General features: G+C 40.3%; 1 protein-coding gene across 6 annotated transcripts in view; it reads left to right on the top strand.

Moving 5' to 3' along the window:
• Window positions 1-21,693, top strand: part of CEP350 (centrosomal protein 350) — a 94,964-nt gene that overhangs the window by 36,136 nt on the left and 37,135 nt on the right. For 5 of the 6 annotated variants that reach the window (XM_089515920.1, XM_089515919.1, XM_089515917.1 and 2 more), the window contains 10 exons: window positions 1,318-1,507; window positions 2,777-2,982; window positions 3,083-3,246; window positions 5,099-5,209; window positions 10,560-10,700; window positions 10,970-11,103; window positions 11,875-11,994; window positions 14,335-14,504; window positions 15,503-15,696; window positions 18,430-18,614. In XM_089515920.1, coding sequence (XP_089372046.1) covers window positions 1,318-1,507; window positions 2,777-2,982; window positions 3,083-3,246; window positions 5,099-5,209; window positions 10,560-10,700; window positions 10,970-11,103; window positions 11,875-11,994; window positions 14,335-14,504; window positions 15,503-15,696; window positions 18,430-18,614 — 1,615 coding nt within the window. The remainder of the gene's footprint in view (window positions 1-1,317; window positions 1,508-2,776; window positions 2,983-3,082; window positions 3,247-5,098; window positions 5,210-10,559; window positions 10,701-10,969; window positions 11,104-11,874; window positions 11,995-14,334; window positions 14,505-15,502; window positions 15,697-18,429; window positions 18,615-21,693) is intronic. The other variant, XM_089515918.1, reaches the window with a different exon arrangement.

Here is a 21,693-nt window from a genome sequence, read left to right as displayed (position 1 = left end):
CGCGGAATTCGGCTTATGTGGGGGGTGGTCCGGAACAGATCTCCTGCGTAAGCCAAGGGCACGCTATACTTGATTGTGGAAACCTTCTTCCTATCCTTTTGGTAGTACTTAATTCTAAATTTCTGCCTCCTTACCAATTTTGATTACAATTGGAGAAGCTATCAGAAATGCTGTTTCCTCCCATTATGACCTTTTGTATAACTTCCATTGTACAATTATATATCATCATGCAGTCATAATAGCATAGTATTGTATAGAGATATACTTTACTTTTTGTATCTTTTAGGTACTTGGTTTATAAAGACTTTGGCCATTATTTGATATATGATCCAGACAAATTTTGTGACACACCTGTATGGATATTAGCCCTGTACTCACTTTCATAATGAGTGAATAGAGATATTGTAGTTTCTTCGGCTATATCTTGCTCCATTTTGCTCATGCTTTGCTTTCCCTGGACCATATTAATACATATACCACCATTTCATCCTTGTCTGTCTTCAGGAGGGTGTGAATGTGTACTTTCTCCTGATAGTTCAGTCTTTGAACCAGTTTGTGCAGTTGTTAGGCAGAGACTGTGAACTAGTGGGAACACACTACCGTATGTACTCGACTATAAGTTGATCTCATGTATAAGTCAAGAGCATGTTTTGGGGCAAAAATTATCGATTTTGATATCCCATGGATAAGTCGAGGGTACTTAGGAGCATATAAAAAAGGATGTAAAGGACAAAGCAAGGGCATTAGAGAAGTAACAGTCACCACAGAGAGAGAGAGATGCAAACAAACTTTCAAGCACTCTTTCCTTACCAGAACAGAAGCAATTTGCAAAACAGAGAGACTACGACACAAACTTGCAAGCACTCTTTCCTTGCTGGAACAGAAGTGATTTGCAAAACAGACTGACTGACACAAAAAAAACTTTCAAGCACTCTTTCCTTACTGGAGCAGAAGTGATTTGCAAAACAGAGAGACTGAGGCACAAACTTGCAAGCACTCTTTCCTTGCTTGAGCAGCAGCTGCAGAAGTAAGGAAAATGGGACATTGGGCTGCACTTCTTTTAGGAACTTTGTGAGCTGTATTACCCTACTGACCTGTATATAAGTTGATCCAGGATTCTGGGGTCAATTTTTTGGCATAAATTTTTCAACTCACAGACGAGTATATATGGTAGTTCATTTATGTAGCACATCTCTCTTAGACTGGAGCCCCTGTTCTAGGTTGAAACATTGAACATAGCTTTGAAATCTAAAAAACACAAGGCATTGCTTTTCAAGTTGTTGTTTTTTAACCACCACTTTCCCAAATGTGTTTCAGGCATAAATTCATTGAATGGAGTTCCAAATGTCTCTTTGTGGGAGGAAAATAAAGTATCTCCAGGGTCGGACTATGGACTGCACCAGGCAGTGCACTCATTACCTAGTAACGGAGTATCTGATAAAGAACAAGAGCAGAAACTAGATTCTGACAGCACTTTAGAGGAACTCTCTGGTCACTCCTTGGTGAGGTAAAGTGAATCACTAAATATGAAAAGTATCATATTATCAAATCTTTAATTGGTATATAGTCTAATAATTTTTATCATTATAAACTTGTGATATAAAGAAATATAATGGTTGGTATTCTAAATCAGATACCTAGCTGCATAACCTCCTTAGTTACATAGCCAAGTAGCATTTCTCAGCCAAACCCCCACAATCATGACTTACCAGGCAGCAGCCATGGCAAGCTGTGTTGCTGCAGACTGACATTCTGACAAAAAGTATTGGTGCAAGTGGACTGTATTAAAACCTGTCAGTATTTTCCCTGCCTGTTTATTTATATACATAGTGTGCTGAGAGAATAAACTGTTAGTAGAATGCTGGTCCCTGTGGATACTGGCACATCTGTAAAGCATTACCTTCAGACCAGAGGCAAATCTAGGTTTGTCAGAGTCTATGTACCCAGTAGGGAGCCACAGCCATCTCCAACTCTGCCAAAACTATCTGTATTGAAATGTGTTTTTGTACTCGTTTTTTGGGTGTACAGCTATATTTGTAATGTGCTAAAAAGACACAGTCAGTCACATTTCTCTAAGTGGCACGATCCATTCTGAATGCAACAAATGTTTCCAAACTTTATATTTTTATATAGGCACACACACACACACACTTCAAAGCATTTCAGGGAAACAAGCAAGAAATACAGTTACCATAATTGTGCAATATACCTTACTTAATAAGCCAAGATAAGGTTACTTACATGCTGATACAGCTTCTTTACCCCCTATTTTCTAGTACAAGCAGCTAAACCAGGGAGTTTCCATTATGTTGTCTACATAATTTTTGTACAGATCAATAAATTACGGTTAAATAACTTCAGAACAAGCCAGGATAAACCACATTTAAATGCCAGCTTTTACCTGTTGATTTTTACAAATTTGGACAACTTAGGGAAGTTTAGTTAGAGACCATACCTCAAGGGGAGGAATGAAACAACTATATGCATGGGTAAAAGATTTATTTGCTAAAATATGTTCTTCACCCCTGCTCCAGTCTGTGAAGTGGCCTTTTTATATAAAAAGAAAAGATCTCCAGAAGTTTCAAGAACACATTTTTGTTATACCACCACTAATAAAATAAAACAAAGCCCCAACTCTTTTAAGCTTTTTGTCCATTGATAGGGATGTATGGCACTTTCTGACTTTTTTTTTTGGGGGGGGGGTGGCTAATGTTTTGTGACTACCCTATGTTGGAAGAATTAAAAATGTTCATTTCTCTTTTTATTTTTCTGTTAGTCTCCCAGATAGGGTAAGGTCCCCAAGGACTGCAAGCTCTCCTCAGTCTCCATGCATACAGAAGCAGTCAGATCCGGCAGTAAATACAACAGAAAAAAACAGATCTTCAAACTCTTCAGTTACTGTAGCTTCTGGACCCAAGCCAAATGTTGCCTTCTCGGATTTGAATTTTGGAACCAATAGGACTGGAGCTGGGAGCATGACTGGTAAGCTGGCTAAAAGAAAAAAGAATATAGAATATGATTTTAAAAAAGAAAGTTTTACTTAATGACATGCATCTTGATACCTAATATTTTGATCTTACAGGTTCCATGCGCTTCTCACCTGCTGGTCTCCAGCATCGTATGTCAGCAGAACTTCACTACTTAAGTGCCATTGAGGAGTCTGTACGCCAGATTTCTGATGTAGAACGTGTACGAAGCTTATCACTTGCACAACAGGAAAGCGTTTCTTTGGCTCAAATCTTAAAGGTGAGAATGGTTGTATCTCTGCCTTAACTGGTCTTTGTATGCAATCTCTTGTATTTCACTTAAAGGTCCTATGCCAAGAGAAAGGTGACATATAATAAAGATTGTAAGAAAGGTTAGAGCAGTTGTGATGCAAATGAGAACTTTCATCAAGAGATCCACTAATGGTTAATGTAAATGTTGGCATATTTCCACATTAGTTGCATATTTTAGGCATATTTTAGTGATTAGTCATTAAACTATTGTTAACTGCCATCAAGTCAACTTCGACTTATGGTGACCCTATGAATGAGAGATGTCCAAATTACCCTATCATCAACAGCCCTGCTCAGGTCTTGCAGACTCAGGGCCATGACTTCATTGGTTGAGTCTGTCCATCTGAAGTGCAGTCTTCTTCTACCTACTGCCTTATACCTTACCAAGCATTACTATTTTTTTCTAGTGAGTCATGTCTTCTCATGATATGTCCAAAGTACAGCAGTTTCAGTTTCATCATTTTGGCTTCTTGAGAGAATTCAGGCTTGATTTGGTCTAGGACCCATTTATTGATCTTTTTAGCAGTCCACAGTATCGGTATAACATCTTCGGCACCACGTTTTAAATGAGTTTATTTTCTTCCTATCAGCTTTCACAATGATACATAAAAATTGGAAATATGATGTCATGGACAATCCTAACTTTAGTGTTCAATGACATGTCTTCACACTTCAGGGTCTTGTCTAGTTCCTTCATAGCTGCCCTTCCAAATCCTAGTCGTCTTCTGATTTCTTGATTGCAATCTCTATTCTGATTAATGACTGAGCCAAGGTATGGAAGAACTTGAACTATTTCAGTCTTCATTGTCATCTGTGATCATTATTTTTGTTTACTTGAAGTTTAGCTGTAAACCTGCCTTTGCACTTTCTTCCTTGAATTTCTTCAGTAATTGTTTGAAGTCTTCACTGTTTTGTGCTAGTAGTATGGTGTCATCTGCACAACTTAAAATTGTTGATGTTCCTTCCTCCAATTTTCATGCCTCTGACTCTAATCCTGCTTTACATACAATACATTCAGTGTACAAATTAAATAGATCAGATGATTAAATGCAGCTTTGCCTGAGCCCTCTGCCAGTTGAAAACCATTCAATTTCTTCGTATTCTGTCCTAACAGTAGAATCTTGTCATTAATACAGGTTATGTATCAGGACAATCAAATGTTGTGGCATACCTATTTCTTTAAGAGCAATCTATAGTTTTTCATGATATACACAATCAAAGGCTTGGCTATAATCTATAAAACCATAGGCTGATTTTCTGAAATTCTCTGGTGTGCTCTATTATTTAGCATCTGTTTGCGATATGATCTCTCATGCCGCTTACATTCCTGAATCCAGTTTGGACATCTGCCATTTCTTGCTCCACAAATCGTAGAAATCTTTGTTATAGAATTTTGAACATCACTTTGCTTGCATGGGAAATTAATGCACTAGTCCTGTTGTTACTTCAGTCCAGTAGATTTCTTGCATTATCCAAAGATCAAATATTCCTAAAAATATATGACCACTATTTTCAGAAAAACGCCCATGTAACTGGCCTTTAAAAAAAACCTAAAATTCAAGGTTATTGATTGAAATATGATCTTGGTATGATAAAATAATATTGATAAAAATTATGAAATTTGTGAAACAGGGCACTATAAAGTACAGAAGCAGCAAAGATACTCAAAGATTCTGAAGATTTCTGTTAATTAAACATGTTTACGAGTCAGTGATTAAGGTAATAATTTCCATACTGGGAGGAAATTGCTGTTAAGCCCCTTTGAATAAAAAAGAGCAGTTGATAAATTTAAAAAAATTAAAACTGAACTTAATTTGTAGGCACAGCAGCAACGACATGAACGAGACATGGCTCTTTTGAAACTCAAGGCAGAGCAGGAGGCTTTGGAAAGTCAGAGACAGATGGAGGAGGCTAGACAGAAAGCAGCTCAGGTAAGGGGGCCTTTCAAAAGACATGAACAATATGTGCTCCTCTTGCAGAGAAATAGCTGGCAATCAATGCAGGTTTGAGGCCTCTCCCCTATGTTTCTGAACTGGGAGATTTTGTAACACCAGGAAAACATGTGCTAGAAGTTAGTAGTTTGGAAAACTTTGTCTTGGTAAATTTTCCTGAATTTTTCTCTGAATTGTCAGAAGTGGCTATAATTTAAGATAGACAAAAGCATCTTAGGTGGGTGTTTGTCTGACTAATGAGGTAATGTACAGCCTGTACTGGATGAGGTTGTACATTCCCTCAAAAGAATCAGGCATAGAGTCTGGAGGTACAAATGGAGCTTGATGATGGGAGGTGTATTTAGTGTCCGTGACTAAAGTTGGTTCACCATTGTGACCTTTCCAGAACAAGTAGGGCTATACACAGCATTGCTCCCAAGCGTCCTTTCCGGCCTGCTTCCAATAAACAACCCTGGTATACGGAAGATCTCAGGGCAAGGAAGCGGGTCGCGCAACGACTAGAGCACAAATGGCGAAGACATCAGCGCTTGTCTGACAGGACACTCCTTCGCTCTCATTTAAGAGCTTATGGAGTGGCAATACGTGCAGCAAAGAACTCTTTCTATGCTGCACGTATTGCGTCCGCAGAGTCGCGTCCAGCAGAGCTGTTCAGGGTCGTGAGGGAGCTAACTCAGCTCCCTCCCTCCCTGAGCCCTATCTTGGAGTCATCTAAAGCCTGCTGTGATGATTTTAACAACTTCTTTGCGGATAAAATCTCTCGGATAAGGGCTGATCTCGACGCCAGTATTTGTGCAGATCCTGTAGGAGAGGTGTCCGAAGCGTCCGTGGTCCCTGTTATACTGGATCACTTTGAGTTTGTTAGTACCGATGAAGTGGACAAGATCCTCCGAAGTGTTAGGAGGACGACTTGCTCTCTTGATCCCTGTCCCTCATGGTTGGCAGCTCAGGGGGGAGACGTGGTGCGACTAATGTTGCACCACATAATTAATACATCTCTAAGTGAGGGCCAGTTTCCATCTAAATTAAAATCAGCAGTGGTTAAACCCCTGCTAAAGAAGCCCTCCTTAGACCCCCTGCTTCATAATAATTATAGACCAATCTCGCTGCTACCTTTTTTAGGGAAGGTGATCGAGAGAGCAGTCGCCCTCCAGCTTCAGTCGATCTTGGACGACACCGATTTTCTGGACCCATTTCAAACTGGCTTCCGGGCGGGCTATGGAGTTGAGACTGCCATGGTCGCCTTAGTTGATGATCTCCGTCTGGGCATGGACAGGGGGAGCGTGTCCCTGTTAGTGCTCTTGGACATCTCAGCGGCCTTCGATACCATTGACCATGGTATCCTTCTGGGACGCCTGAGGGAGTTGGGAATTGGGGGCACTGCTCTGCAGTGGTTCCGTTCCTACCTCTCGGGCAGATCCCAGATGGTGGAGCTGGGGGACTGTCGCTCCGATAGGAGGGCCCTGACATCTGGTGTCCCTCAGGGAGCGATCTTGTCCCCCATGCTATTCAACATTTACATGAAGCCGCTGGGAGAGATCATCCGGAGACATGGGGCGCGGTGTTATCAGTACGCTGATGACACCCAGATAATTTTCTCTATGTCTCCGACTGATGCAGTAACTAAGGTTGGCATCTCTCCTCTAGATGCCTGCTTGGCGTCAGTAATGGGCTGGATGAGGGAGAACAAACTCAGTGTGAATCCAGGGAAAACGGAAGTACTGGTGATAGGCTCCCCGGTTCCTGGTGGTGAGATTTGTCACCCGGCCTTGAACGGGGTCACGCTCCCCCTGAAGGACTCGGTGCGCAGCTTGGGAGTACTCCTTGACTCGTCGCTCCAGCTGACTTCCCAGGTGGATGCGACGGTCAGGAGTGCCTGTTATCAGCTTCGGCTGATACGCCAGCTGCGTCCCTACCTGGACCGAAAGGACCTAGAATCTGTTGTACATGCTTTGGTAACCTCTCGATTGGATTTCTGCAATGCGCTCTACATGGGGCAACCCTTGTACCAAACTCGGAAGCTGCAATTAGTGCAGAATATGGCAGCCAGATTGGTCGCTGGTAGTTCCAGGTCAGACCACATAACACCTATTTTAAAAGATCTTCACTGGCTGCCTATTCGCTTCCGGGCTCAATACAAGGTGTTGGTTTTGACCTATAAAGCCCTAAATGGCTTGGGCCCAGGGTACTTGGAGGACCGCCTCTCCCCACACAATCCACCCCGCACACTCAGAACATCTGGGACCAAATTGCTGGAGGTCCCTAGGTCTAATTTGACTCGGACCTCACAGAGGGCTTTTACCACTGCTGCCCCTGTACTTTGGAATACGCTCCCTGCAGAGCTTCGCTCAGCCGCCTCGTTAGATGTTTTTAAAAAACAGCTGAAAACATATCTATTCCGGCTGGCCTTCCCACCTTAAATTGTTTGTCTGTTTTTCCTGCCCCTTTTTGTTTCCTTGACCCTGGATTGATGATTGTTTCTGCCTTTTTCTACTGCCCCTGTTAGATGTATTTTTACTTATCATTTTCCTGTTCCTGTTTGTAATAATGGTTTTAATTGCTAACTGAATTTTATCTGTATTGTAATGTTTTTAAAATTCTGTAAGCCGCCCTGATCATTTCTTGGAAGGGCGGGGTAGAAATAAAATTTATTATTATTATTATTATTAAGTAGAGCCTGACCACAGTTAGTCATGTATGGTAACCCACAGCCAGGATTATTAGTATGTGCTGTATGGTGGGTCTGCCTGTAAAAACATTTCTCCATGTAGCTCATTGTTCTGTTTATAACCTTCAAAAGCCCTAGATAGCCTTAAAGGACAGTTCACAATGGTTCTGTATATCTCTGTCCAACCTTTAAAATCTTCCTAGCAGCTGCTCCCTGGCTTTGGAACTCCCTCCTTGGGAGGCTGGGGTGGCTTTCTCCTTGTGGATCTGAGCTTAAACTGAAATTCTGCTAAGATGGAACTACATTTTGTTATGTACTATCTACTGTATTGTTTTCCATCAATAGAACTTATGCTATTACAGTAACATGTATCAGTGTTCAGCACCAAAAAAAAAAAAAACCTTGGGAGGGACCTGGAACTATACATTGCAGTTCCATAGTATCATGATTACCATCTCTGTTCTACAGCTTCTGCTTCAATTGTTTCCAGGGCTGCAATGATAGAATTAAAACACTCAAGAGCTTGAGGCTAAAACATTGCAATGATTTCTACTACAGTCGGCCCTTCTTATACACAGATTCAAGCATCCACGGTTTGAAAATGTTCCAAAAAAGTATACATTTCAAATATCAAACCTTGATTTTCCATTTTTTATAAGGGACACCATTTTGCTATGTTGTTATATTTAATGGGACTTGAGCATCCATGGACTATGTTATCCACGGAGGATCTTGAAACCGAACACCAACATATAACAAGGGTCTACTGTGTTAGTTTATAAATCTTTGGCTTTTGTGACTGATGTGACCAAAGAGTCCCTTTCATTCACTCACCAGGGGATAGCCATAGCTGCAGCAAAAATGACATCATGCTAATTTAAACACTGGATTCACATTCCAGGTCTAACTTGCAGTAACTGAGGGGGGAGCCTTTTCAGGGATGATGACCTTGAAGACATCCTTGCAGATGGAAAGGTTAAACAAGGGCTATGTGTTTAATCCAGTATAAGGAGGGGAAATATCAGACTAAACTTTGGCAAATCCCAACTAGGAATATCTCTTTTGCTACTGAGAGAATGATATGCTGTAGATTTACTCTGGAGAGTAAATCGCCACAGTAATGCATACAGTGGTCTGGATGTTTCCTCCTGCAGAGGAGACATCCAGACCCACTGCAAGAAAAAGAACTAGGAGTTATTAGAGTTTAAAAGTTAATAATAATAAATATAATAAAATCTATTTATATCCCGCCCCTTTACAAGATGCAATTGGGATGGCTTATAAAGATTAAAAAACATACAATCCAAACCCCTCAATCTCCCTCCCCCCTAAAATACAATTAAACAATGCAAGAATTAAAACATACTTTAAAATGATATGATAAACAATACATTGTGACTGTCGTGAGGTCAGAGTTCAACAGTTAGATTTTCCTTCTAGTGGCCGGGGAACTATTCAGGAAAGGCCTGCCGGAAGAGATCTGTCTTTATAGCTTTTTTAAAGCTGTTTAGGGTGGTAATATGATGGATCTCGTCCGGAAGGCCGTTCCACAATCTAGGAGCGATAGCTGAGAAAGTCCCTGATCTTACCTAATCAGTGATGGGAGATAACGCCATCCACTGATGTCTCCTTTGAAGACAAGAACAGAACTTCCTTGTAAGTCCAGACATATTTCCTATTCAGAGAGGCACATATGCAGTATGCAGCTTCTACTGTGAAGAGAAGAAGGGGAAATAATTGATGAAAACCTAAGGAGTGATAACTCGCCTGGGAGGTGGGAGGGAGGATGTGTGAAGAGTGTGTGAATACTTGTCTCCCTGCCTGCTTCTGCTGAGAAATTCCACCACAACCTTGCCTTGCCTTCTGAGATGAGTTGACTGGCAAATGAAAAAGTCATTTTCAGTTGTGGAAACTTTCTTTAGAATGCTTTCACTAGAAAGGCTTATATGGTGCTTACTCGCGTGTTTTGACATCAGAAAAATGTTTGTTTATTCCCTTAGGTCTAAGATATTATTTGGACTAGTTGTCTAGTTGCTGATGTGTTATTTATGATATGTCTATTTTTATTTATTGTTTTTATACCCTGATTGTTTTTAACTAGTTATTTCTTAACTACCCTAGATGTTATACTCAAGGATATAATATAATATAATATGAAGATTTAAGAATTAACATTTGGGAATAATATTGATGTTTGGTGGGTGGTGGTGTAAATTTATGCTTCCTCTAGAGTGTTCCATCCACTTAATTGCACTATCTTTATTTTTCACAACTTTTCCTTTTATCCAGAGATACACGTTTATACCTGATTTGTATTCATGATCCCTACATATTCAAATGTATAGAATAATAATCTCTTGAAGATATCTTTGGGAACATTTGATTTGTATATAAAAATTAATTATAATACTTCCAGTGGTACCTATCAGTGGTGGAAAAGATTAAATGATTATTTGAAGAGACCGTTTGTTCCCTAAGCTCTTCTGTGTGACATCCTTCCCTTCTCTTCCTTGTTTTGTCTACTAAAATTACCCTGATCTGTTGAGATGTTCCTTTATAGAGGATCTTGTCATACTGTCAAATAGGTGGGCATCCAGATATCTCAAATCATGAAAATTTAGTATTGTCGATGATTCAAAAATAAAAGTATATTGCTCTATCCAGGCCCACGCAGAATCTCTGCAGCAGCTGGTGCAGTCACGGAAAGAGACAGCAGAGACTCTACAGGAGACAACATGCAAAATTGCAGCTCAACAGATGGAGGCAGCTCTGCTCACTACAGATGCTGCTCGCCAGATACGTGAGGTAAGCTACTACTATTACTATTTTGACAAGCTTTGCCTTGCAGAAGAATTTGCATACTAGATCTTTAGTAGACAAGAGCATTTTGCTCTTTCCTGCAGTATCTTTTTGGGAGAGAAAAGCTGTTTTCCCTTTTTCAGAAAAGAAAAGCTCCTGGACAGATGGAACTCAAAAATCGGCATTTGTTACTAGAGAATTGGTGACTTCTCATATATGAAATCATGAAAAGTGAATGGATGTTTTTATTTCTCTCTATGCTATTTTTTTCTCAGATGACAGAGCTTGCACATGCCCAAATGTCTGATGCTGTTGGTGCTCCTGTGGCTCCAGTTACCACACGGCTTGACCAAGAAAGGAAGCATCATACAGCAATCACAAAACAGTTGAAATCTCACAATATGAACAGGTATTTTATATAACATTTTAGTTTGAAGAGTAGAATTATATAATATATAAGTATGTGTGTTTTAAATTCTGTTGAAGACAATTCCTAGGGTATGGGTTGATATTTCTTCATGGTCCCCTTGATTGACTTGATGTAGGCCGTGGGAAAGCCTCTCACATGGAGCTTGCACCACCCTGTCTTCCTCTTCTTCCATTACTGCAGGATCTGCGAGGAAGCGAAGAGTGGGGACAAAGCTTTTCTAAGCAGATGGCCATTATATTGATACCAAATCAGATATGTGCCCTATAGTACTTTTCCAAGTTGCTGTGGATAGATGGACAAGTCTCTTAGTTACTGCTTGCCAAATCAAAGCTCCGTTTCACAGAGAATGTGTCAGGAATTCTCCCATATCCTCCATAGGATTTAATGTCTGATAATAAGAAGGCTTTGTTTAGATTCACACAAGCTGCTGTTTGCACAAAAATGAATCAAATAAAATTTTCTGCTCACTTATTATTTACTGATGTTTCTCATCCGTTTATCTACCTATCTTGTCTTTTAATCTTTTTTGTTATTTAGCTACCTAAGTATAAAACAGGGGTAGGAATCATACTGCCCCCCCATATGTTATTGGATTTAAGTCCTAGCAGCCCTTGCAAGCATAGACAGTTGAGGAATGCTGGGAGTTGCAGTCCCACAAAAACCTGGAAGGTTGCACCAGTTAAACTGCTGAACTACAACATCCCTTTTGGCTATGAAAGTAACTCACATCTTGGCTTCTTTTTTTAATAGGAAAGTAGAATCAAATACTGATTTACAAAGTAAAGTGGAGGTAGGAGACTCAAAGCACCATTACTCCCACTCATTTGATAGTTACTCTGAATCATCAAGATCAAAGATACATGATCAAAGGTGAGAAGCAAGATTTATACAGTCAATGTCAGGGGTGAATTTAACAAAGAAGGCTGACTGTATTTTTAATATAATTTTTATTATTTTTTGAACATATATACAAAGAAAGGCTAATGAGACTGTGAACATAATATTATGAAAAAAAGGAAAAAAGAAGGAATGGGGAATGGAAGGGGGGACAACAGGGAGGGGAGGGGAAAGAGAAAGGAAAGAAGGGGGGAAGAGAAAAGATATCTATTTGCATTGTTAATAGAACAGTAAACCTATTATTAAATATAAGTTCAAATCAGAATGTACTACTACCTGGTAGTAATATAGTATGCAATAAGCATATCAAACCATAACAATAAGCAAATCTTATCTTTAAGTAATTTAGTCTTGGACTTTCAAAATATCATCTCTCATCTATATGGTACCTATTTCATCTGTTAGGTACCATATTTATATATTTTTCAACTACCTTCCATTTATTTTCATATTCTTGAATTGTTTTCCCTGCTGCATACATGGATAATCTATCCATACTCCAGAATTCAAGAAGTTTTGATTTCCATTCTTCTATGGAGGGAATTGTTCTAGATTTCCAGTATTTAGCCAGAACCATTGGAGCTGAGGAGATCATATACAGAATCAGACTGGTTTTATTTGAGTTCAGTTTAGGTTGGATCATATCTACTATATTTAATAAAATAATTCTGGTAAAAGGGGGATGTTTAATTGTAATATTTTCTACATTTCCTTGTGTATGCTTTGCCAATTTTTTTTAATTAATGTACATTGCCACCAGCTGTGGTACCTGGTACCAATTTTTTCCTTACATTTCCAACATTTGCCACCATGGTGTTTAGACATCTTAGAAAGCCTTGATGATGTTGGGTACCATCTGCGGAACACCTTTAAATAATTTTCTTTTAGTGTGTTGCATTTGGTGAACTTTTGATTAATTTTCCATGTATGTTCCCACTTGTCTAAGGGTCTTCCTATGTTTTGCATCCAGCGGATCATTGAATCTTTAATAGTTTCATCCTTCAGCTCGATATCTAATAGTTTTTTTATAAATCCTCTTTCTCCTCCCTATAAAATTTTATCAAAGGCCTTCTGTTCTGATTCAGTTCCAATCGTTTTTAAATCTTTGTTAAGTCTTTCTTTAATTTGCAAGAATTGAAGGCTGACTGTATTTGATGGAGAAGATGTCAGCATTCAAATCACTTGCCTGTGGCTGCTTGAAATATTTCCAGTTCCTGGCTTTAATGTATCTCATATGTCTGTATCTTTTTTGTGAAATCAGTGCCAATTTAGAATACACTTAACAAAGTTGTGATATACAGAAAGATAGAAAATCATGCTAGTTCAGTTCTAAAAGTCTCTTAAATTTGGTAACCAGAGAAAGAGTCCTTGAGGTGAATACTGGCTACATTCTCTGGCTGGGACAGAGGAGCAATCCACAGTCATGTGGCATCAAGAGGACAAGTTGTCATCCTTATTTGTCCTAGCAGTTTGTCCCCATCTGTGGTACTCATTAATTGAAACAGATCCAGTGTAATCCTACTCACAGAGTTGCTACATACCCCATTATCAACTTCTCTTATAACAACGACATCTAAGTCTTCTGTTATCTGGTTTTATGTGTGAAATGATCATTAAAGGCATCACAGTGAACTACTGAGGGCTGTAAAATTGGATTCGGGGAGCAAGATGCCTGAGTTAGACCCCTGTACTATGCTGAATAATTCAGAAATTGATTTGGAAAAAAAAAAAAAACCTCTGTTAGGCCCAAGATAACTAGATAGGATCAAAACTATGGCAGAATTCCTGTCCCTTCCCCCTCCCCCATGGTACTGGAGCATATTTTTACGTTTTTTAAAAACATGAAAATCAGGGATGGGCACAAATCCAGCTAGAAGTTTATGTATTTCTTGGACCATGGATGGTTGCCCATTCCTACTCTACCTTCTTAGGACACTATCACCTCAAATTCACAAAATAGAGATATCTTTATTGGGACAACCAAAATTCCCATTATACATATTGCAAACTGTCAAAGCTCCATTGGCTTTTTCATCAGGCAAAGGTGTTAAAAATCATACAGGAGAAAAAATTATTCATTTATTTATTTAATGTTAATAATGGTTGTTGTCCTCAGTTCAGATGGTATGGAAGGGTATTCATGTAGGAGGTTTCCTTCTCCTTCTGGCCATGTGGTTACTGGGAGATTCAGGCCAGAAAATAAACTTTAAATTGACATTAAAATGTATCTAAATATGTTGACTGTATTATTCTGATTACAACCCTAATTCAAGAGTTCCTTGTTTACTTTCATTGTGCCTTTTTCTAAAACAGCAGTAGCAGCAGCAGTAGTCGTCAGGAAAGTCCATCTGTTCCCTCTTCCAAGGAAACCAAAAAACTTTCCCGTCGTGAAAAGCCTAGCAGCTCTGTTGAAGAGGAGGCTCCTACAGCTGTGAATGATTCCTTACAGAATAATGGTATCCCAGGCATTCCTGATGAGAGAGGTTAGATTTCATATGGTTAAGTGAAGTAGCTGATGTTCATCCACCATTCCAATCTAACCTTTAGTTATTTGTGTGTTATCTCTTGCTCTGTTGATGGTTCTGATGATGGAGTCACATAGAAATAGTATAAAAATTGGTAGAACATTTCTCCTTCTGTTGCACACATCTTCTTTCACAAACACCAGATAATCCTGTATTGCTTTTATATGCTTTCTTTGGGTTAACCAACCATGAAGATAAATGCAGACATTATTTTCACTGGCTTCCAATAAGTTTATATGGGATAAATGGATGAATTGCAATTTGCGATACTGTTGGAGGAGAGATGAAGTCTTAATCTGTATCCCAAGAAATTTGGGACATCACGAGGCACATTTAGCTACCATCTCAATCAAAGACCTTTGAATCTTTACAAACAGGCTTTTCACCTATCCATTTTATCAGTGGATATCTGTCCCATTACTCCTGACTGGGTGTCCAGACTGCCACTGTAAAGACATGAGCATTTTTATTTGCCTTTTCCCAGGGTTTCCACAGTATTTGAACACTTTCCCTCATAAGGCCAGGAACTTTGCTACTTACATGTAATTCCTACTCTTGCTTATAGTTCTGCAGTTTTGGTCATTTTTAGGATGGCAGGTGGAGCAATCCACTCAACTTGGGCTTAAAGCCATGCACCATCCATGAGGCAGGAATCAAAGGTTTTTTTACAGTTTCCCCCCCTGTTGTGACTCCTAACCCCCTTCTTCTTCAGTTTTTAATCGCCTGCCCTGCCATCTGGTCAGAGGCAACCCCTTCTCCATAAATTTAGATTAGATAGTGACAAATGGAGGACAAATGCACAATAGTTACAGCAATTAAGAATGGAGAGAATAAAGAAATCTACATTGCTTAATTTGGTAAGCTGTGCATCTCATCTTTTATGAAACCTATTTCAAAACACTTCTTGCTGTATAATGGAAGTTTCCCCTCAAATAAATCTTCCCCCTTCTTTTTAGATTCCACCTCTGTTGCAACAGAATATTCCCTTAAATTTGACGAATCTATGACAGAGGATGAGATTGAGGAAAAATCCTTCAGATCTTTGCTACCTTCTGAGAGTCATCGTCGGATCAATTTGAAAAAACGAATTCACCATGATTATTCTGATGAGGAAGCTTCTCCTGGAAAGGCGATGTTGTCCCCTGTTAAAGCAAGTATTCAGTTCTGTTTGACTATGAGTATTTAGGGCCTGCTAATTGTTTCCAGAGCCTGGTTGTGAATTTCAGTAGGGACATTCTGCTTCTTTAAAAAAAGCATACATGTGTGAACCTCACTAGGTATATGATAGGCACCATTAATTCAATATTTTATTTTATTAATTCAGTCTGAAGGTGGAGGCTTCTGGAATGGCTAGATTTACTATTCCAAGGATCCAGTTTTGCATTGTTAATGTCACATGTTCCATTTAAGAATGAGGTAGCTGCACAGTATTGGTTGAACCAATTTGGATACTTGGGTATTTAACTAAAAGTCTGTTGCATTGCTTTGAATACATACCATATATATCCATGTGCATATCGATCTCATGTATAAGTCAAAGGCAGTTTTGGGGGCCAGAGTTATGGATTTTGATATGACCTATGGATAAGTTAAGCATGCCAGTACAGTGGTGCCTCGGGTTACGAAAGTAATTCGTTCCGCGGCCGCTTTCGTAACCCGAAAGGCTTCGTAAGCCGAAAAACCCATAGGCGCTAATGGGGAAAAGCCGCGATTTGGTGCGAAAAAGCCGAAAAAAGCACCAAAAGTTTTTTCGTAACCCGAAAAAACATTCGTAACCCGGAACAATAATTCCCTATGGGATTTTTTCGTATCCCGAAAATTTCGTAACCTGGGTATTTCGTATCCCGAGGTACCACTGTACTGCTGTTTCTGCTGCTGCATCCCTATTGCTCCCTTCACCTCTCAGCACTACCTTTGAGGGGAAGCACCAAAGAGCTGCCACCCTCCTTTATCTCTGCTGCTTTGTTAGACTGACCACCTGTGAGCAAAGCCTGCCTGGAGTCCCATTTCTTTAGTAGCTTGTTGTTGGCAGGAGCACCTCAAACTGTGGGCCGTAGTACGAAGAGGGTCTGAGAGACTCCCTTTCCCTTACGCCTCTTCCTTACCCTTCCCTCTCAATTTGGGCCAACTAGAGGAGTGAGTGTTAGGTTTCTGCTACATTAAGTCTTTCCTTTGGGGAAAAAAACCAGGGCAAATAAACAGACTCATCCTTCTCCCTTTTCCTTGAGATCTCCTCTCATTCATATCAGTTAAACGTCCAGAGGCAGCAGTGGCTCACTTAAATGAGCCTGAAGCTGTCCAATGTGCAGAGGGGGCTGACCAACAAATCAGCAAAGGAATGAGATAAAACTCCTGGTTTCCAAAGACAGTGGCAGCTCTTTGGCTCTCCCCTCAAAGGAGTGCCAACAGGCATAGGGAGCAGTGAGGATTTGACAGCATTGGCACCTGGTGCTCAGGTGCTGTTTGCTGGTGAGAGCATCTCCAGCATCAGCTCCTGGGTGAAGCAGAGCAGCCACATGATGGCTCCTGGCCAATCCATCCCTTGCCTTCTTGTTTCACTTTTTCCTCCACCAACCCAACCTGGAGATGTATGGCAACACTTTCACAGCCTTGCCAGGTGCAGCTGAAGGAGGCTTGCTCTCAGTATTTTTTCCTTTCTATGTGGCCCCAATCCTGCACCCAAGCTTACTTGCCAGGATAGCCCTTTGAAACCCTAAGTGATGACTGTGCCCTGTGTCAAGCAGTGTCTGAATAGCGTTTCCTTTTCTCATCTTTCCCTCAGCTTTACATTGAGCCATGGATAAATTGACCCATTAAGTTTTGGGGGTCAGTATTTTTGACTAAAATTTCTTAACCTATACACATGTATATATGGTATTTTAGAATATTACACTGTGAAAGTTAAAACTTGGATGCAGAATTTATCTTAGACTTTCTGTGAAACAGTTTCAAAAGTCCTTGGAACCATTACCCAGAAATATTTCATGGTCTGCTAACAGACATTCTAGGATCCAAGGGGAAAAGTTCTGTTTTTTTTAATGTTCTGGGAGGGGCCCAGATACGAAATTTTGCAAATGATCAAGTCCCATTGTCCCCAATGGCACCATGACTATTTGTGAAATTCCCTCCCTCCTCCCCCCCCAGAGCTTGTAATCGTATCATGCGCCCATTGGCTGTGGTGGAAGGGGGCAGGGTGTGCGCATGCTGGGTCCCGAACACTGCTGGGAAAGTGAGTCCCAGTGGCTGCCAGGGCTGATTACAGGCCCCGGCAGCCCAGGCTCCGATTATAGGCCCTAGCGCCAGGGGGAAGATGCTGGTAAGGGAGGGAGGGAGCTGTGGCCTTGGCCTCACAAATGATCGAAACCACAAATGCCAAGGCTGTGAATAGGGAGGGGAAAGTGTATTTTAAGGTTAACATTTGGGGGAGGAGCCTTTCAAAGCAGCATGCAAGTGTATAAACTACCAAATTTAAACAATACTACATTATGAACATGTTAAATGTAAAGAAAAACGGACAAAAGTAATCACAAACAATGAAGTAATAAATCAGTGGGAAAATCTGTAAAGTCACATGTTAACCCCATGTGGTATTGACAAGTTTGCAAAGCATTTGAAATCCCAACATTGAAGAGGCTCCCTCCTCAGGGAAGAAGTTTCATAAAATTGAGGTCACTATTGTGAAAGACCTTTTCCCAAACAGGTGTAGAGGAACAGTCTATTAGACTGTGGATTATGCTTTGCAAGAGACTATTTAATGAAAGAGAAGTGGTGTGCTCTTTAGTGAATGCTTCTTATGTTAGTAAAGGCATATTTTGTAAAAACCCCCCCCTCCCGGAATGATATTGGCTTAATGGGAATTTGCATATATATTTTCTTGTAACAGGAGCTAGGTCTGCCATTTTCAGGAGGACAAGACAGCTTTTCTAGATTTACAATGGAAATGGTACGACAGTACATGAAGGAAGAAGAAATGCGAGCAGCTCACCAGTCCTCATTGCTCCGACTACGTGAAAAAGCATTGAAAGAGAAGACGAAGGCTGAGTTAGCTTGGCTAGAACACCAGAAAAAGTAAGGGATCCAAGTAATATAATGGTTTATAATCCTAAAACTTTGCTTTTGCTTTCATTTTTGTCAGTTCTGCATATACACTTTTTCTGTAAATGTTTTGAATGTCATGAAGTGATTATTTAACAAAAGAGTATTCCTTTAAAGTTATCATCACTGATGTTGTGGAGAAGATTTGGTCAGTCTAGTCATTCATTTACCAGTTTTGCCTCAGAAGCAGTTTTGGCAAGGCCTAGTTGTTGTTCAGTGCTCTTGAGTCACCTCTGATTCATGGTAACCCTATGGATGAGTCAACTTCAAACCCCCCTATCTTCCACCACTTTGCCTAGGTCTTGTAAATTCAGACACATGACCTTCCTAATCGAGTCCACGCATCTAACAGGTGGTCTCACTCTCTTTCTACTACCCTCTACCTTTCCTAGCATTATTGTGTTTTGTTATCAGATCTTTCAAGCAGTGTATTGATTCTTTGGTTGACTATTTCTTTGTGCATTTGGTGCACTTGTGCTCTGTATCTGTCTTATTGTTAGCTGACACCAGCTTTTATTAGAACTGGACCATCTCTGGTCCATCTCTTTATGCAGTAGGGTCTGGAAAATATGGTCTCCAAGAAAACTGTTTGGCTCTGTGTATTCCACAGTCTAATGTAGCCGGTTAATTGTAAACACAGGACAAAACCGTTTTATAGTTTAATCCAGGATGATGTACTCAAAGATGAATTGGTGCTGTAATACCATTGACAATAATCACTGCATAGTCGAAGGCTTTCATGGCCGGCATCCATAGTTTTTTGTAGGGTTTTCGGGCTATGTGGCCATGTTCTAGAAGAGTTTTCTTCCTGACGTTTCGCCAGCATCTGTGGCTGGCATCTTCAGAGAATTCTCTGAAGATGCCAGCCACAGGTGCTGGTGAAACATCAGGAAGAAAACTCTTCTAGAACATGGCCACATAGCCCGAAAACCCCTCAAAAAACTAATAATCATTGCGTTCTCTAGATAGCACTGAGGAGCAATCCATGCATACACAGATTATTCTCCCATGCCAGTTGATGGGGCAGTGTAATCTTTTTCTATTGGTCTGTACAGATTTATCTTCAAAAGTTCTCAGAGTTATGTTTTTTGTGGGTAGCGTCAACTCTCCTTTCTATTATGCATTCTAAGCCATATAGTACAACAAATCAGTTCTGCTTCTCCCTCTATGTCTTTGGGCTTCAGTCTCAGAGCTTTTTTTGTGGTTAATTAGTTCTTCATGGTCTCTGTGCCTGCCTCATACAGATGGATTTTGCTCGGTTGTTTCTCATTGCTGAGTAGCTCTCAACCTCCATCATTCTTTTGTCTTTTTCCTAATTTTTCACTTTTTGTCTCTTGACAGTGCTCATATATTAAAAAAAAGATTGTTATCCCTTACATCAGGTCTTCGGCCCTATCCTCTTACTTTTATGGCCATGTACTGCTCGTGGAAGAAGTCTTTCTGTCCAGTGGTCACTCTATGTCTTTTCTGCCTTGGAGACTTTCACATTCTCTGGGTTGGTGAGAGGAGGAGTCCACAAAGTAGATGCAAAGCTCCAGGGTTGACTCAGTCTTGCATCCTTCCATAGGTCACTAAAATGAGCACCTGTCTTGTTGGGGCAATTAGCTTACATGCTGTAAACTGCTAAGGGAGTTCTTAAGTGCACTGATAAGCAGTATAGAAATATACTTGTTAAAGTGGGTTTCAACGTATCACCACCCAGATGATTGGTGGAATGTAACACATAGGAGTAGAAGGACCAGGAATCATTCTGTGAGTTTGGAGTTGCAATCAATTTGAAGCTCTCTCCCTTATCAGTGATGATGAGGAGCAGCAAGAAGAGCAGTGGTGTTAATCCTTAGAGAATTTGTGTGAGAACTTGGAAGGCTCAGCCCATGGAGTCGCCTCTGCCAAATAATAATAATAATAATAATAATAATAATAATAATAATAATTATTATTATTTATGTTTCCCTGCCTCTCCCAATGGATCGAAGCGGGGTTACAGACTACTTGAAATTATACAAAACATACAATACAATTCATACACATATAAACCATTAAAACCATTAATTCTTTAAAAACATCAACAATTAAACAATTAATAAATTCAACAGACATAAGGCGGCAGAAAATTCTTGGTCATATCATATCGGGGGGGGGGATATGTTCAACGGAAAAGTTCTGTTTTAACTGTCTTCTGAATGACTCCAGGGAGGTTATCAAGCGAATCTCCTCTGGGAGGCTGTTCCACAATTTCGGAGCCGCTGTAGTAAAGGCTCTTTGCATGGTTGACACATATTTAGTAGACGTTGTTTCCATCAAATTCTTTCCTGATGTTCTAAGGGTGTGGGGTGGATTAAATAGGGAGATGCGGTCCCACAAGTAACCTGGGCCCAAGCCAGATAGGGCTTTAAAGGTAATAACCAACACCTTTTTTGTGCCCGGAAGCGAATGGGAAGCCAATGAAGATCTTTCAAAATAGGTGTTATATGGTCAAACCTAGATGAACCGGTGACCAATCTGGTTGCCATATTTTGTACTAACTGAAGCTTCCGAACTTGGTACAAGGGTAGTCCCATGTAGAGCGCATTACAGACGTTTAACCGAGACATTACCAGAGCATGTACCACAGTTTCAAGGTCCCCTCGTTCTAGGTAGGGTTGCAATTGGCGTATCAGCCGAAGCTGATAGCAAGCACTTCTGGCCATCGCATCTACCTGAGATGTCAGTTGTAGGGACGAGTCCAGAAGTACTCCTAGACTGCGAACTTCGTCCTTCAAGGGAAGTGTGACCCCATCCAGGACAGGTTGACAAATTTCCTTCCTTAGACCTATCACAAGTACTTCCGTTTTCTCTGGATTCAATCTGAGTCTGTTTTCCCTCATCCAGCCCATTACCGACTCCAGGCAGGCATTCAGAGGGGAGATGCCATCCTTTGACACTGTATCAGTCGGAGACATAGAGAAACATATTTGGGTGTCATCAGCATACTGATAACACCGCGCCCCATATCCCCGGATGATCTCTCCCAGTGGTTTCATGTAAAAGTTAAATAGCATGGGAGACAGAA

Source organism: Sceloporus occidentalis, unplaced genomic scaffold (genome assembly GCF_023333645.1).
Source record: "Sceloporus occidentalis isolate IW3139 unplaced genomic scaffold, rSceOcc1.0.p SCAF_3, whole genome shotgun sequence".
Taxonomy (NCBI): domain Eukaryota; kingdom Metazoa; phylum Chordata; class Lepidosauria; order Squamata; family Phrynosomatidae; genus Sceloporus; species Sceloporus occidentalis.
Note: the sequence above shows the minus strand (reverse complement) of the source record. Positions and strands in the feature narration are given on the sequence as shown.